This window comes from Carcharodon carcharias, chromosome 10 (genome assembly GCF_017639515.1).
Source record: "Carcharodon carcharias isolate sCarCar2 chromosome 10, sCarCar2.pri, whole genome shotgun sequence".
NCBI lineage: Eukaryota > Metazoa > Chordata > Chondrichthyes > Lamniformes > Lamnidae > Carcharodon > Carcharodon carcharias.
Window position 1 is genome coordinate 144,237,575 of NC_054476.1, and position 14,084 is coordinate 144,251,658.

The window sequence follows — 14,084 nt, forward strand, 5'->3', positions numbered from 1 at the left end:
TACCCCAGTGAGAGTCAGTGTGTGTGGGACCCGTACCCCAGTGAGAGTCAGTGTGTGTGTGGGACCCGTACCCCAGTGAGAGTCAGTGTGTGTGGGACCCGTATCCCAGTGAGAGTCAGTGTGTGTGGAACCCGTACCCCAGTGAGAGTCAGTGTGTGGAACCCGTACCCAAGTGAGAGTCAGTGTGTGTGGGACCCGTATCCCAGTGAGAGTCAGTGTGTGTGGGACCCGTACCCCAGTGAGAGTCAGTGTGTGTGTGGGACCCGTACCCCAGTGAGAGTCAGTGTGTGTGGGACTCGTACCCCAGTGAGAGTCAGTGTGTGTGGGACCCGTACCCCAGTGAGAGTCAGTGTGTGTGGAACCTGTACCCCAGTGAGAGTCAGTGTGTGGAACCCGTACCCAAGTGAGAGTCAGTGTGTGTGGGACCCGTACCCCAGTGAGAGTCAGTGTGTGTGGGACCCGTACCCCAGTGAGAGTCAGTGTGTGTGTGGGACCCGTACCCCAGTGAGAGTCAGTGTGTGTGGGACTCGTACCCCAGTGAGAGTCAGTGTGTGTGGGACTCGTACCCCAGTGAGAGTCAGTGTGTGGAACCCGTACCCCAGTGAGAGTCAGTGTGTGTGGGACTCGTACCCCAGTGAGAGTCAGTGTGTGTGGGACCCGTACGCCAGTGAGAGTCAGTGTGTGTGGGACCCGTATCCCAGTGAGAGTCAGTGTGTGTGGAACCCGTACCCCAGTGAGAGTCAGTGTGTGTGGAACCCGTACCCCAGTAAGAGTCAGTGTGTGTGGGACCCATACCCCAGTGAGAGTCACTGTGTGTGGGACCCGTACCCCAGTGAGAGTCACTGTGTGTGGGACCCATACCCCAGTGGGAGTCAGTGTGTGTGGGACCCGTACCCCAGTGAGAGTCACTGTGTGTGGGACCCGTACCCCAGTGAGAGTCACTGTGTGTGGGACCCGTACCCCAGTGAGAGTCACTGTGTGTGGGACCCATACCCCAGTGGGAGTCAGCATCTTCATGCGGGGTGGGGTGTAGTAACAGATATTGACTCCACACATAACAAACTTGTTTTTCCAGAAAGGTTTCTTTTATTCTGAGATCCACCCAGTCTTCAGCTTCTCACATCATGTTCAGCATCAGAATTCTAGGGTCAATAGTCCCCTTTAGATTGCGCAGTCTCAGGATGTGACCCCCTCAGTAAATGAACACCAGCACAATCCGAGTGGACAGAAAGGACCCTAATTCCCCATGTCCACTCATATTGGGGCCCTGAACTCTGGCTCCAGTAGCTGAGCCCACTCTGTATTGTAGGGATGGACCAGGCTCGTGGGCTGATTCTCACTGTCCACGATGGCTTTCCTCTCATTGGCCCATTTCGCCAGCCCCCCCTCCAGGTTGTAAACCTTCAGCGAATCGGACCCCTCCTGCCTATCATCGTGTGTCAGAAAGCTGCGGATTCTCTGTGCCATTTCTGAGCCGTGATATCCAGCGGTACAATAACAGATTACTGTTTTATCCATTGAACCTGGAAGAAAAATACAGTTAGATTGGAGAAGCTGGGGTTTTCTCCTTAGAATGAAGGAGATTGAGAGAGGCATACAAGATTAATAAAAGTTTAGATAGAGTAGACAAAGAACAGCTGTTTGCATTAGCTGATTGTCCAATGTTTACGGGTCCTGGGTTTTAGACCTTGGGCTGTACAGGGGCTTTGATCCATTTGGTCTCTTTGTTGCAGACACAGTCTGCACTTTAACCGTCTCACAGGCCAGAGGCTGGATGTTGTCATCCTATGCAGACAGCAGTGAAGAACCTGTGGCTGGGAGTTAGACTGAACCTACCTGCCAGGCCCAGATCCTTGACCAAATGATCCATGTTGGTGGCTTCTGGGTCAATGCGAATGGCTCCTGGTAAGTGACTGATCTCATATTCAGGCGGACTCCGAATATCCTGGAAGAACAGGAAGACAGGAATCTGTTTCTCTGTGTGGAATATCACTCCACGCTCTTTAACTGGTTCAACTGTCCCAAAGCACTTGACAGACAGAATAAATTCACAGTGATGTGTGAGAGAGTGAGTCCCAGCATCAGAACCACTGCAGCAACACTGACTTGGTATCAAACAACTATACCCACTGGGACAAGCAGAGGCCATACAGACGCTCTAGCCTGTTTCACCATTCAATTAGATCATGATTGATCTGTACCTAAAAGCCAATTTTCCACATTTGTTCCATGTCCCTTAATACATTTGCCCAACAAAAATCTACCAATTTCAGTCTTCAAACCTCCAATTGACCCGCAGGGATCCAGAACTTTTTGCAGGAGAGAGATCCAGATTTCCACTACCCTTTTGTGTGAAGAATTGCTTCCTGACATCACCTCTGAACAGCCTGGCTCTAATTTTAAGATTCTGCGCCTGTTTCGTCTTCTTTGTCTGTCTTTATCGAACTGATCTAAACTGGCAGCTTACAGATTTTCCTTCTTGGCAGAGGTCACATGACTAGAGCAAGCCAGCTGGGACATGTAGTACTGTTGCATTTCAAAACCCAAACATCCCCCTTTTCATAACAAACAAAAGGCAAATTTGCATGCAGATCATGTTTATCTGTGAGTTACCCAAGATACCCACTGTTCTCATGCATTAACAAGTGTTTGTTCTACTAGTCAGTCTTAGCCCCTGCATTGCAGTCATAGTCTTTAAATCGTGCAGGCCTCTTAATGCACATTGTCATTGGCTGTTCATCTGGGTGATTATTCTTGTCTGGAGAGTGTTGTTCCCATGCCACTTGATACCGTGGTAACTATTGTTCTATTTCCGTTGTTGGGGACAACGGGGATTGATAGTCATTCTGTACTCCCTACATAGACTGAGATCCCTTCTCCCTGACTGGCCAATGACTGTGAAGGAACAGCTTCACTATCACTAGTGTTTGTATCTGCCTGCAGTTTTGCTGGTATAATTGGTCATTCACTTCCATCGCATGTCATCGAGGTGACAAATTCTCTGCGCTTGTCCCACGTTTCCACATGGGCTGATTCCTATTGAGAGCCTAGAACGTCTATACCTTGACTGGCTCTCCAGTGCTCAATTCTGCAAATGGTTTGGCAGTCTGGGCAAAATGAAATTTGGCTTTTTTGCTGTTTCACCTCAATCTTTTCACTCATGCCTATTACTACTTCTGGCTTCAGCAGCTTTTTTGCTATTGAAAGAGTGGTTTGCGTGCGGTATGACATTAGTCTTTGAACTGGACTACATTCTGTGCCTTCAGCCGGTGTGTATCTCCACTCGAGGATTGCCTTGTATACATCTGTGCTAGATTTGCTTGATCTCTTGATGATTCATTTTGCGAATTTCACTGCTGCCTCAGCCTCTCCATTCGACTGGGGATAGTGCGGAGATGGTCTATCGTGTTGAATTGCCCAATCCTTTGTGAAGCGGCTGAATTCTTCACTCATGAACTAAGGGCCATTAATACTCATCACAATGTCTAGAATGCCATAACAACTAAAGCATGCTTTCAGGAATCCCATTATATCTCCTGTCGTTGTTGAAGTCAGCTGGTCTAACTCCCAGTAGTCAGAATAGTAGTCTACGGTGACAAGATAGTCAGTTCTTGCTATAGTGAAGAGGTCTACAACCACTTTCATCCATGTCGTCTCTGAGATGTCATATGTCTTCCACAGCTCGCTAGCTTGGTGTTTGTTACAAGCACTGGCTTATGTGGTCTTTAGTTTCATTTTTCTTTCTCAAACTTGATTCAGTTACTTGGTGGCTAATTTGGATGCACTTCAGCATCTCTCCTCTCATCTACTTAGGGATGATGACTTTATTTCCTTTGTACAAGATGCCATCATGGGCTGTCAATTCATCTCGGTGTACCCAATATTCTCTTGTGACCACAGGTGTGTCTTTGATGCTCTCAAGCCATCCTTTCATCGTCACGTCCTGCAGCGCTTGGACAGCTGCATCTTGTTATATAGTTTGCTTGATTTGAGCGAGGTGCTTGTCTGTCAGATTCAATGTCTTTGCTGGGTTTATGACTTCAAGAACATGTCGAGCTGCTGCTGCACATTGAACCTGGAAGATTTCACACTCTGTTGCAGCCTCTCAACTTTCTTCATTGGGAGTGCTGCTCTTGACAGCATGTCAGTAATGCTCATCTGTTTTCTTTGCTTGTATGTCACATCCAGATGATATCTCTGTAAACAAAGTAATATTCTTTGCAGACGCTTTGAAGCAGATAGTAGCGGTTTGAGAAAAATGCTTTGATGTGGCTTGTTGTCGGACCCCAGTATTACTTTGTCTCTGCCAAACAGGTATTGATGAAAGTGCTCACAAGCAAAAACAATGTCAGGCACTCTTTCTCGCTCAGAGCGTAGCGTTGCTAAATTTGCATTTGTGCCCTGGATGCATATGCGGCTGGTTGTCCATGCTGCATTAGGGTTGCTCTACAACCTGTCTCACTGATGTCACACTGCAAGGTGACTTCATCATTTGCGTCATAATACTTCAGCACTGGCATCGTCATGATGAGTTGTTTGATTTTATTGAACGCTGCTCTTTGTTCTGTTCCCCAATACCACTGCACCCCCTTGGCAGTGAGCTTGCATAATGGTTCACACTTCAATATTAAATTAGACACAGTATTTGCTAAATAGTTCACAAATCCAATAAATGGTTGCGCTGCTTTCACACCTGCTGGTTGCTCCATCGCTGCTACAGCTCTGACCTTGTCAGATTCTGGATGAAGACCTTTTGCTGTCAATATGTGACCTATGTACTTAACCTCAGGCATCTTCAGTTGCAACTTTTTCTTGTTCAGCTTCAGGTTCATCTGGTGAGCTCTCTCCAGCAGTCATATTAAATTATGATCATGGTCAATTACAGCTTCTTCCATTGTGTCTCCACACCCATAGACTCACAGATCATCCACTATGGCTTCCATTCTGGGAAGATCACTCACTATATCGCGCTGTCTGCGTTGATGCTCTTTTGGAGCTGTGGAAATGTCAAATAGAATCAGTATCTCCCAAACGGTATCCAGAATGTCATTAGAAAGCTGCTGCTTTCATCCAGCTTCACTTACCAATAACCATCCTTCGTATCTAGGGTAGTAAAGATCTTTGCCTTGGCAAGTTGTGGTAAAATTCCTTTGATGGTTGGCATAGGGCAGTGAGATCTCTTCAGCTCTTTATTTTGATCCTCTGGGTCTAAGCAGAATCACAGCTTCCCAGGTTGTCTCACTGCTACCAGGCTGTTAATCCAGTCTGTAGGAGTTGTCACTCTCTTGATTCCTCCCTTCTTTTCCAGTCCTTCTATCTTGTTTTTTAGACTGGACTTGATTCTTCTGATGCTGAATTGGTTTTGCACTCTCATCTACTCGGAGATGATATTCACCTGGTAGACATCCCAACCCTGTAAACACATCTTTGTACTCCTCTAGGATCTGTTCAGCAGTTCCTGGTTTAGTGTGCTGTGACATGTTGTGGATCTCTGGGCGCATGCTCAGAGTTACCAGTCCAAGCTTTAGACTTGTTTCAGCTGGAATATGTGGCCATTATGTGCCGTCTACGACCTGGAACTCCAGATCTTCTTTCTTACCATTGCATTGGGCTCTCAGGTTACTTTGTCCTCTTGGTATGAGTATCGTGCCATCATATAGCCTCAATCTTACTTTCGAGGGCTTCATTTTCAGACTGCTATGTTGAGCCACTTCACACAGGTCTGTGAAGGTCATTATGATGCCTGAGACACCAGTGTCTATCTGACAATTCATATTCATTTGATCATCCCCCTTTACAGTCATTGTAACAGTCACAAGCTATTTATCACATATAGACTTGACAGAACCAACCTGTTAAATGGTGTCTATGCTTCTTCAGACTCTTCGGCTGACATTTCTCCAGTGGTCATCAGCATCGGCTTGTTTTGCTTCTTCCAAGCCAAACACTTGTGTGCAAAATGATTCAGCTTCTTGCAGTTAAGGCACTGCTTTCCCCATGCTGGACAATCCTTCTTTTCCTCCGAAGTATTTCCATCTTACCCTGTATCTGCGACTGTTCTGCTCTTTCGGCCTGGAATGTATCTCAGTATAATATCTCTGCTCTGCCATACATGTGTTGGAGCTGATGTTTCACAACCTCTGCATTTTTACTTGCCTATCGCTTTCCTGTGCATAATTTTCCCTTTTTTCAGTTGACTTGCTCTCACTGAGGGGCCTCATAGGCTAAGACTATTTGATCTTTAATCAGATCATCTTTTAGCTGTCTGAATTCACATGTTTCGGCAATCTGTGTTACTGCAGTCACATACTGATCTATGCTTTTCTTTTCACCTTGAGCCTTAGTGTGGAATCCACAGTGTTCGAATGTAACGTTCACTTGGGCTTCAAAATGTGCATTCAAGGTTTTAAAAATCTCTGTTGTCTGTTTCCTTTATTCGACAGTTAGATTTAGGGTAAAATACAATTTATAGCAGTCCCACCTGAGCAATGTTAGAAGTGTGGCTACTCTTATCAGCTCTGGCTTGCTAATTAACTCTGCTGCCAGCTCATAGTCTTGCCATCGAAAGTAGAAAAACTGCAAGTTCTGCCACATACCACCTTTGATTTCTACCAGAGAAAGGAGGGGAAAGTTTACAATCATGTTCACTCACCCAATATTTTATTGCAGTGTTTAGTTTTTGTTTGCTTTTCCTTGTCATTTCTTAGCAGATTTGAGATCTGAGCCGTGGCTTCTCTTTCTGTGGTATCATTTTTAGGGATTGAAAATTCTATTTTGAAACCACTTCTGACACCATATTTCGAGTTCAGGGACAGCGGTGCTTTCTCATTGGATGTCTTTACTGAACCGATCTAAAATGGCAGTTTACAGAGAATTCCCTTGATGGCAGAGGTCACATGACTACAGCAAGCCAGATAGCACATGTTGCTGTAATACAATAGCTCCGAAGAAGACTCATACGGACTCGAAACGTTAACTCTGTCTTTCTCTTCACAGGTGTTGTTAGGCCTGCTGAGTTTTTCTAGCAGTTTCTGTTTTTGTTTCAGATTTCCAGCATCCGCAATATTTTGCTTTTATCTTAGGACATGTGGTACTGTTTAGGACACGTGGTACTGTTTAGGACATGTAGTACTGTTGCATTTCAAAACCCAACCAGACCTCTTGTTCTGGACACCGCCTGGCAGAGAAAATAGATTCCCTCTACCTGCCCTCTCCAACCCTTTTATTATTAACAAATATGGCACTGTGTCCGTGAGATCTCCTGGACTGCTTTCCATTGGCAGGCGAGTCAGAGAGCTCTGCACCAGTTAATCATTTCCCACTCAGCCATCTATTTTCAAATCTTATCCCTCGATCAGGTCAGACCTTGAAATCTGAATGAGAGCAAGCCAAGTTTCGGTCGATGATTCCTCCACTCGCAGGGGCCCTCAGAGAAAGCGTCAGGTGAAGGTGGCAGAGCCAAGCCAACCCCAGCGAGTGACTCCATGGAGCTGCAGTTACCCAGCACAGGCCGGCCTGAAGCAGGGGCCTTTCCTGACTCAGTTGGGCCAGTGATGGTTCGAGTTGAGGGGAGCACTGAGCACTGGTCTGAGGCAACTGGATAACTACTGATGGAGGAAATGCCCATCTGAGGGCCCCAGTGAATGAAGAGTGAAAATCTTCAGCACTCACATTGCTGCGGCCCAGTTTTTTGCTGCAGGGCTTAAACAGTTTAAGATAAACCAGCTAAACCTGCACCAGATCAACAGGCTGAAGGGATGGCCGACATCCAGCCAGTGTTTATCACTGGAGCAGCAGCAACATCAACCTTTCACTTTCACAATTACATTCCAGAATGTCCTATAGGAAGGACGAAGCTCATTCTCCTGCCCACCCCCGCCATGTCCATGTGCAAAGTGGCTCTGAGGGGACAATCTCTGCCCCATTCCCAGCCCATTCTTTACCCAACCTCCTGCTGTCCAACATCAAGAGCTGCCCACCCCCCACTCCCAGCTCAGATCCCCAATCCCTCAGTGATCCCCCCCCACCCCACCAGCTCAGATTCCCAATCCCTCAGTGATCCCCCCAACCCCCCCAGCTCAGATCCCCAACCCCTCAGCGATCCCCCCCCAGCTCAGATCCCCAATCCCTCAGTGATCCCCCCACCTCAGATCCCCAATCCCTCAGTGATCCCCCCACCTCAGATCCCCAATCCCTCAGCGATCCCCCCCCAAACCCCCCAGCTCAGATCCCCAATCCCTCAGTGATCACCCCTCCCACCCCCCACCTCAGATCCCCAATCCCTCAGTGATCCCCCCAGCTCAGATCCCCAATCCCTCAGTGATCCCCCCAGCTCAGATCCCCAATCCCTCAGTGATCCCCCCACCTCAGATCCCCAATCCCTCAGTGATCACCCCCCCCACCCCCCAGCTCAGATCCCCAATCCCTCAGTGATTCCCCCCTCCCCAGCTCAGATCCCCAATCCCTCAGTGATCCCCCCCCAAACCCCCCAGCTCAGATCCCCAATCCCTCAGTGATCCCCCTCCCCCAGCTCAGATCCCCAATCCCTCAGTGATCCCCCTCCCCCAGCTCAGATCCCCAATCCCTCAGTGATCCCCCCCCAAACCCCCCAGCTCAGATCCCCAATCCCTCAGCGATCCCCCCCAAACCCCCCAGCTCAGATCCCCAATCCCTCAGTGATCCCCCTCCCCCAGCTCAGATCCCCAATCCCTCAGCGATCCCCCCCCACCCCCAGCTCAGATCCCCAATCCCTCAGTGATCACCCCTCCCACCCCCCACCTCAGATCCCAATCCCTCGGCGATCCCCCCCCACCCCCAGCTCAGATCCCCAATCCCTCAGTGATCACCCCCCCCCCACCCCCCAGCTCAGATCCCCAATCCCTCAGCGATCCCCCCCAAACCCCCCAGCTCAGATCCCCAATCCCTCAGCGATCCCCCCCCACCCCCCAGCTCAGATCCCCAATCCCTCAGTGATCCCCCTCCCCCAGCTCAGATCCCCAATCCCTCAGCGATCCCCCCAAATCCCCCAGCTCAGATCCCCAATCCCTCAGCGATCCCCCCCAAACCCCCCAGCTCAGATCCCCAATCCCTCAGCGATCCCCCCCAAACCCCCCAGCTCAGATCCCCAATCCCTCAGTGATCCCCCTCCCCCAGCTCAGATCCCCAATCCCTCAGCGATCCCACCCCCCCCCCCCCCCCAAGTCGAACAGCTGCCCTGACTGGGAGGGTGGAGCAGGAGCCACTCACTCACCAGCAGCAGCACCCGCTCCCGATTCTCCTTCAGCAGCTGCTCCACTGTGTCCGAACAAACATTCTCCACCGTGGGGAACCGCTGTCGGATCCACTCACTCACTGGCTCCATGTCCCAGCCGCCGCTTCAACCCTCGGGGCCGGTTCCACTTCTCCCCGGGGACAGACTGAGAGATGTTGGCGGAGGCTGAGACTCTCACTGTTCACCCCGCGGTCAGTCTGAACACACTCACTCTCTCGTCTCTGCTTAATAACTAAGCAGGAACCCTCTGGGCTCCGGCTCTTTGACTGCAAACACCGGGGTTATTTGGGCGCTCGGCTCAGGCTGGAACTGGCACCTGGAGCCCTGTGTCCAGTCCTGCTCTCCTCACTAAAGGAGGGATGTACTGGCACTGGCTAGAATGCAGAGAGGGTTCACCAGGCTGGTTCCAGGCACGGTGAAGTTGGTTTTGTCTTTATGAGGAAAGGCTGAGCAGGTTGGGTCCTTACCCACTGAACTTCAGCAGAATGAGAGATGACCTTGTGAAATATATAAGATTGTCAGGGGCTTTGACACGGTTACAAAATAACAGGTCTCCCATTTCAGACAGGGGCGAGGAGGAATTTCTTCTCCCAGACGGTTATTCGTGCTTGGAGTTCTCTCCGGCAGCGAGCGGTGGAGGCTGGGTCATTGAATATATTCAGGGCTGAGTTAGACAGACCAGGGAGTCAAGGGTTAAGGCAGGAAAGTGGCGTCAAAGTCACAATCAGATCAGCCATGATCTTACAAAATGGTGGAGCAGGTGGAGGGGCCGAATGGTCAGTTCCAGCTCTTATTGTTTATGCCCCCGTGAGGAACATTGGTGAGGGAGGCCCTCAGAGACCCTGGGTGTGCCTCACTCACCCTGCAATGCTTGACTCCCCCAGAGAGTGAGGGAGCAGCGAACAGGGTGAGGTGCTCGTCACCAGCACAGGCCAGCCCAAAGACCTTTCAGCCAATGAGGTATTTGGGAAATGTAGTCACTGTTGTGAGGTAGGAAAGGCAGCAGACATTTTACACACAGCAAGACCCACGGACAGCGATGTGAGAATGACCAGATAATGAAGGTTCACAGTGCAGTAAATTATGAAAGTTGGAAATTAAGTACTAAGGGAGTGCTGCACTGTCAGAGAGTCTGTACTGAGGGAGTGCTGCACTGTCAGAGGGTCAGTACTGAGGGAGTGCTGCACTGTCAGAGGGTCAGTACTGAGGGAGTGCTGCACTGTCAGAGGGTCAGTACTGAGGGAGTGCTGCACTGTCAGAGGGTCAGTACTGAGGGAGTGCTGCACTGTCAGAGGGTCAGTACTGAGGGAGTGCTGCACTGTTGGCAGGGCACATTGAGGGTGTGCTGCACTGTTTGTGGGCCAGTGCCGAAGGAGTACTGCACGGGTTTAGATACAGAGTAAAGCTCCCTTCACATTGTCCCCATCAAACACTCCCAGGACAGGTACAGCACGGTGTTAAATACAGAATAAAGCTCCCTCCACACTGTCCCTAAGAGGGAGTCAATGGAATATTTATAACGATGGGGAGGATACGCAGAAGCTAAGAATTTGAGAACTCATGCTCTAGACTGCAATTAAAAAACACTGCTGAAGGGAGAAGGGCAGCTCGAGGACAGGAGCACCCAGACCCAAGAATTATGAACCAGCAAATGAATGATGAAGCATCACATCCCACTCACAAACTGATTCTTAAAAGTAGGTGGGGCCTCAGTAAGAGATCATTAGCCAAGGCTGAGGTTCGGCAAAGTATAGGTCACGATCCACATGCTGACTTGTTAGGATGGGGATTACAGCATCTTATCATTCTTGATGCTAAGGAGCAGAAAATTACATCTCCTTGTCAAAAGCAGGGTGTGCGATTGTAATTTAATCATATAGATTCACACAAAAAAATCAGATTTCACCTTCATCATTTATATAATTCAGAATTACAATCCAGCATTGTCTGCACATTTTTGTTTTGCTAATCTGATTAAAGGACATTAGAATGGAGAATATGGAAACAGAACACTCTCTATTTCAAACACTCCCAGGACAGGTACAGCACAGGGATCGATACAGAATAAGGCACCCCATACACTGTCCCCATCAAACATTCCAAGGGTAGGTACAGGCCGGGGTTAGATACAGAGTAAAGCTCTCTCTACACTGTCACCATCAAAGTAAACCCAGGACAGGTACAGCATGGGGTCAGCTAACGGGTAAAGCTCCCTTTACACTGTCCCCATCAAACACTCCCAGGACAGGTACAGCACCGTCCGGATACAGTTTGATGGTATGTGAATATTTTTTATATTGCTGTGTTTATGTATATATTCTGTATACATAAGGGTAAGCTGTGTCTGTGTGTGTCCAGGGTTAATTAAAGGTGAGATTGTTGGAGTCAGATTGTCTGTAGAATCTCAGGGATGAGGCCTTTCTAGTGAGGCCTTATGGTGGGTGTTAATTTACAAGGAAACAGAGTATATCTTGAAATTAGCATTTGGGGATAAGTTTTGAAATTGATTGATAGCTGTTACATTTTGAAGGGGTCCCAAAGGTGAGAATATTTGCATTTGACAAAGAGATTTGTGAGTAAACAGGAGTTAGTGTTTTAAATTTTATTGACCCAAAATAGAAGTAAAATAGGAGCATGAAAGGTTTCGATATTTGGGAACCTGAGTTTTTAGAAAGATATTTAAAGAGAATGGAGAACTAACATGAAAGGAGTGAAAAAGTGATTATGAAAACTGGGTTTCAGATGTAGTAGCTGCTGTGTAGGGAGTCCCACTGAAGGCCAACTCTGATGTTTTGGAATGTGCTGAAAAACTGTGTGAAGTGTTTTGTCACTCCTTAACAATTAAGAATGCACATACAGCTATCTGCTTCTGAACTCCAACTTCCTGTATGAAAAACAGAAAGTTCCTTTATTCCTTATTCTCCACCAGAGGGCAATACGTCCAGGACTTAGCACACCCTACTGTCAGATTTTATATTACAATTCTTTTTAACTAAAATGTTCTTTTACAGAAAAAAGCATAAACATTAAACACAAACATTACGCTGTGAAAATCTTTTAAATGAAGGAAGCAGCTCAGTTCTGGACCAGGAGAATATTTATCCTGAGAAACCATTTGTTTTAAATCTCCCTTTTGAAAACCCACATCAGTGTGGACTTGTTCTGGGAAGTCATGGATTGTACTTCTGTTTAAAGTGGAAGCAATTTCTCGGTTTGGGTAATATTTCCTGGATTTTATGGTTAAGAATCTATAAGTGCTGTTGCCAAAAAGATAGTTTGATTGTGTACTAAAATAAAAACAAAATGCTGGAAAAACTCAACAGGTCTGACAGCATCTATGGAGGGAGAAACAGAGTTCATGTTTCAAGTCAGTATGTCTTCTTCAGAGCTAAACAGAAATGTGATGAAATTTATACAGTTTAAGGACTACCCCCCTTAAGCAGGTGAAACTGGATAGAAGGTCAGCGATAGGTGGGGGCTAAGGAGAGCTTGACAAAGATTTCAAGGACACAAGACAAAGGGAGTGTTAATGGTAGTGGTAAGGGCTAAAGGAGCTGCTGATAGCAGCATAATGGTAAGAAAGCAGAATGTGTTAATAGCAGAACAAGGGTCAGCATTCCATGAAAGAACAACATGGAATGAGTAACAGATGCCCCTTTTGGGGATAGAAGAAAGGATAGAAAAGGGAATACAAAAGGGGTTAAAACAATGAATAAAGGAATAAAAATAAAAATGAAAATAAGTGGATAAAAAATACAAATAAATTTTTAAAAATTGGATTGAAAAAGGGGTGAGGATGCAGGAGAGAGTTCATGGTTGGAAGTAGTTGAACTCAATGTTAAGTCCGGAAGGCTGTAAAGTGCCTAATCAGAAGATGAGGGGCTGTTCCTCCAGTTTGCGGTGAGCTTCACTGGAACATTGCGGCAGGCCAAGGACAGACATGTGGGCATGAGAGCAGGGCGGATTGTTGAAATGGCAAGCAACAGGAGGGTCTGGGTCATGCTTGCAGACAGACTGAAGGTGTTCCGCAAAGTGGTCACCCAGTCTGTGTTTAGTCTTTCCAATGTAGAGGAGACCTCATTGGGAGCAGCGAGTGCAGTAGACCAAACTGAAGGAGGTGGAAGTGAAGCCCTGCTTCACCTGAACGGAATGTTTGGGCCCTTGGACGGTGAGGAGGGAGGAAGTAAAGGGGCAGGTGTTACACCTCCTGCGATTGCAGGGGAAGGTGTTGTGAGAAGGAAATGAGGTGTTGGGGGTGATGGAGGGGTGGAGCAGGGTGTCCCGGAGGGAATGGTCCCTACGGAATGCTGACAGGGAGAGTGAGGAGAAGGTGTGTTTGGTGGTGGCATCATGCTGGAGTTGGCGGAAATGGCGGAGGATAATCCTTTGAATGCGGTGGCTGGTGAGGTGAAAAGTGAGGATAAGGGGAACCCTATCATGGTTCTGGGAGGGAGAGGAAGGTGTGAGGCTAGAGGCGCAGGAGATGGATCAGTCACAGTTGAGGGCCCTGTCAACCACCGTGGGTGGGAAACCTCAGTTAAGGAAGAAGGAAGACATGTCAGAAGCACCGTTTTGGAAAGTGTCATCACTGGAACAGATGCGACGGAGGCGAAGGAACTGAGAGAATGGGATGGAGTTCTTACAGGAAGCAGGATGTAAGGAGCTGTAGTCGGTGGGCTTGTAATGAAAATTGGTGGACAGTCTATTACCAGAAATGGAGATAGAGAGGTCAAGGAAGGGAAGTGTTGGAGATGAACCATGTGAAGGTGATGGAGGGGTGGAAATTGGAAGAAAAATTGATAAATTTTTCCAG

The 14,084-nt window shown here is 47.9% G+C and overlaps 2 protein-coding genes across 4 annotated transcripts in view; one reads left to right on the forward strand and one right to left on the reverse strand.

The window, feature by feature from the left end:
* The window catches only part of LOC121283115 (solute carrier family 13 member 5-like), a 99,917-nt gene that overhangs the window by 41,325 nt on the left and 44,508 nt on the right, over positions 1-14,084 (forward strand). The window lies entirely within an intron of this gene.
* LOC121283116 (thiosulfate sulfurtransferase GlpE-like) lies at positions 1,067-9,596 on the reverse strand. Its single transcript, XM_041197242.1, has 3 exons — positions 9,251-9,596; positions 1,837-1,945; positions 1,067-1,523 (listed from the first exon to the last, which is right to left on the reverse strand). Exons 1-3 carry the CDS (start codon positions 9,359-9,361, stop codon positions 1,255-1,257), a joined length of 489 nt encoding a protein of 162 aa, XP_041053176.1. The 5' UTR covers positions 9,362-9,596; the 3' UTR covers positions 1,067-1,254.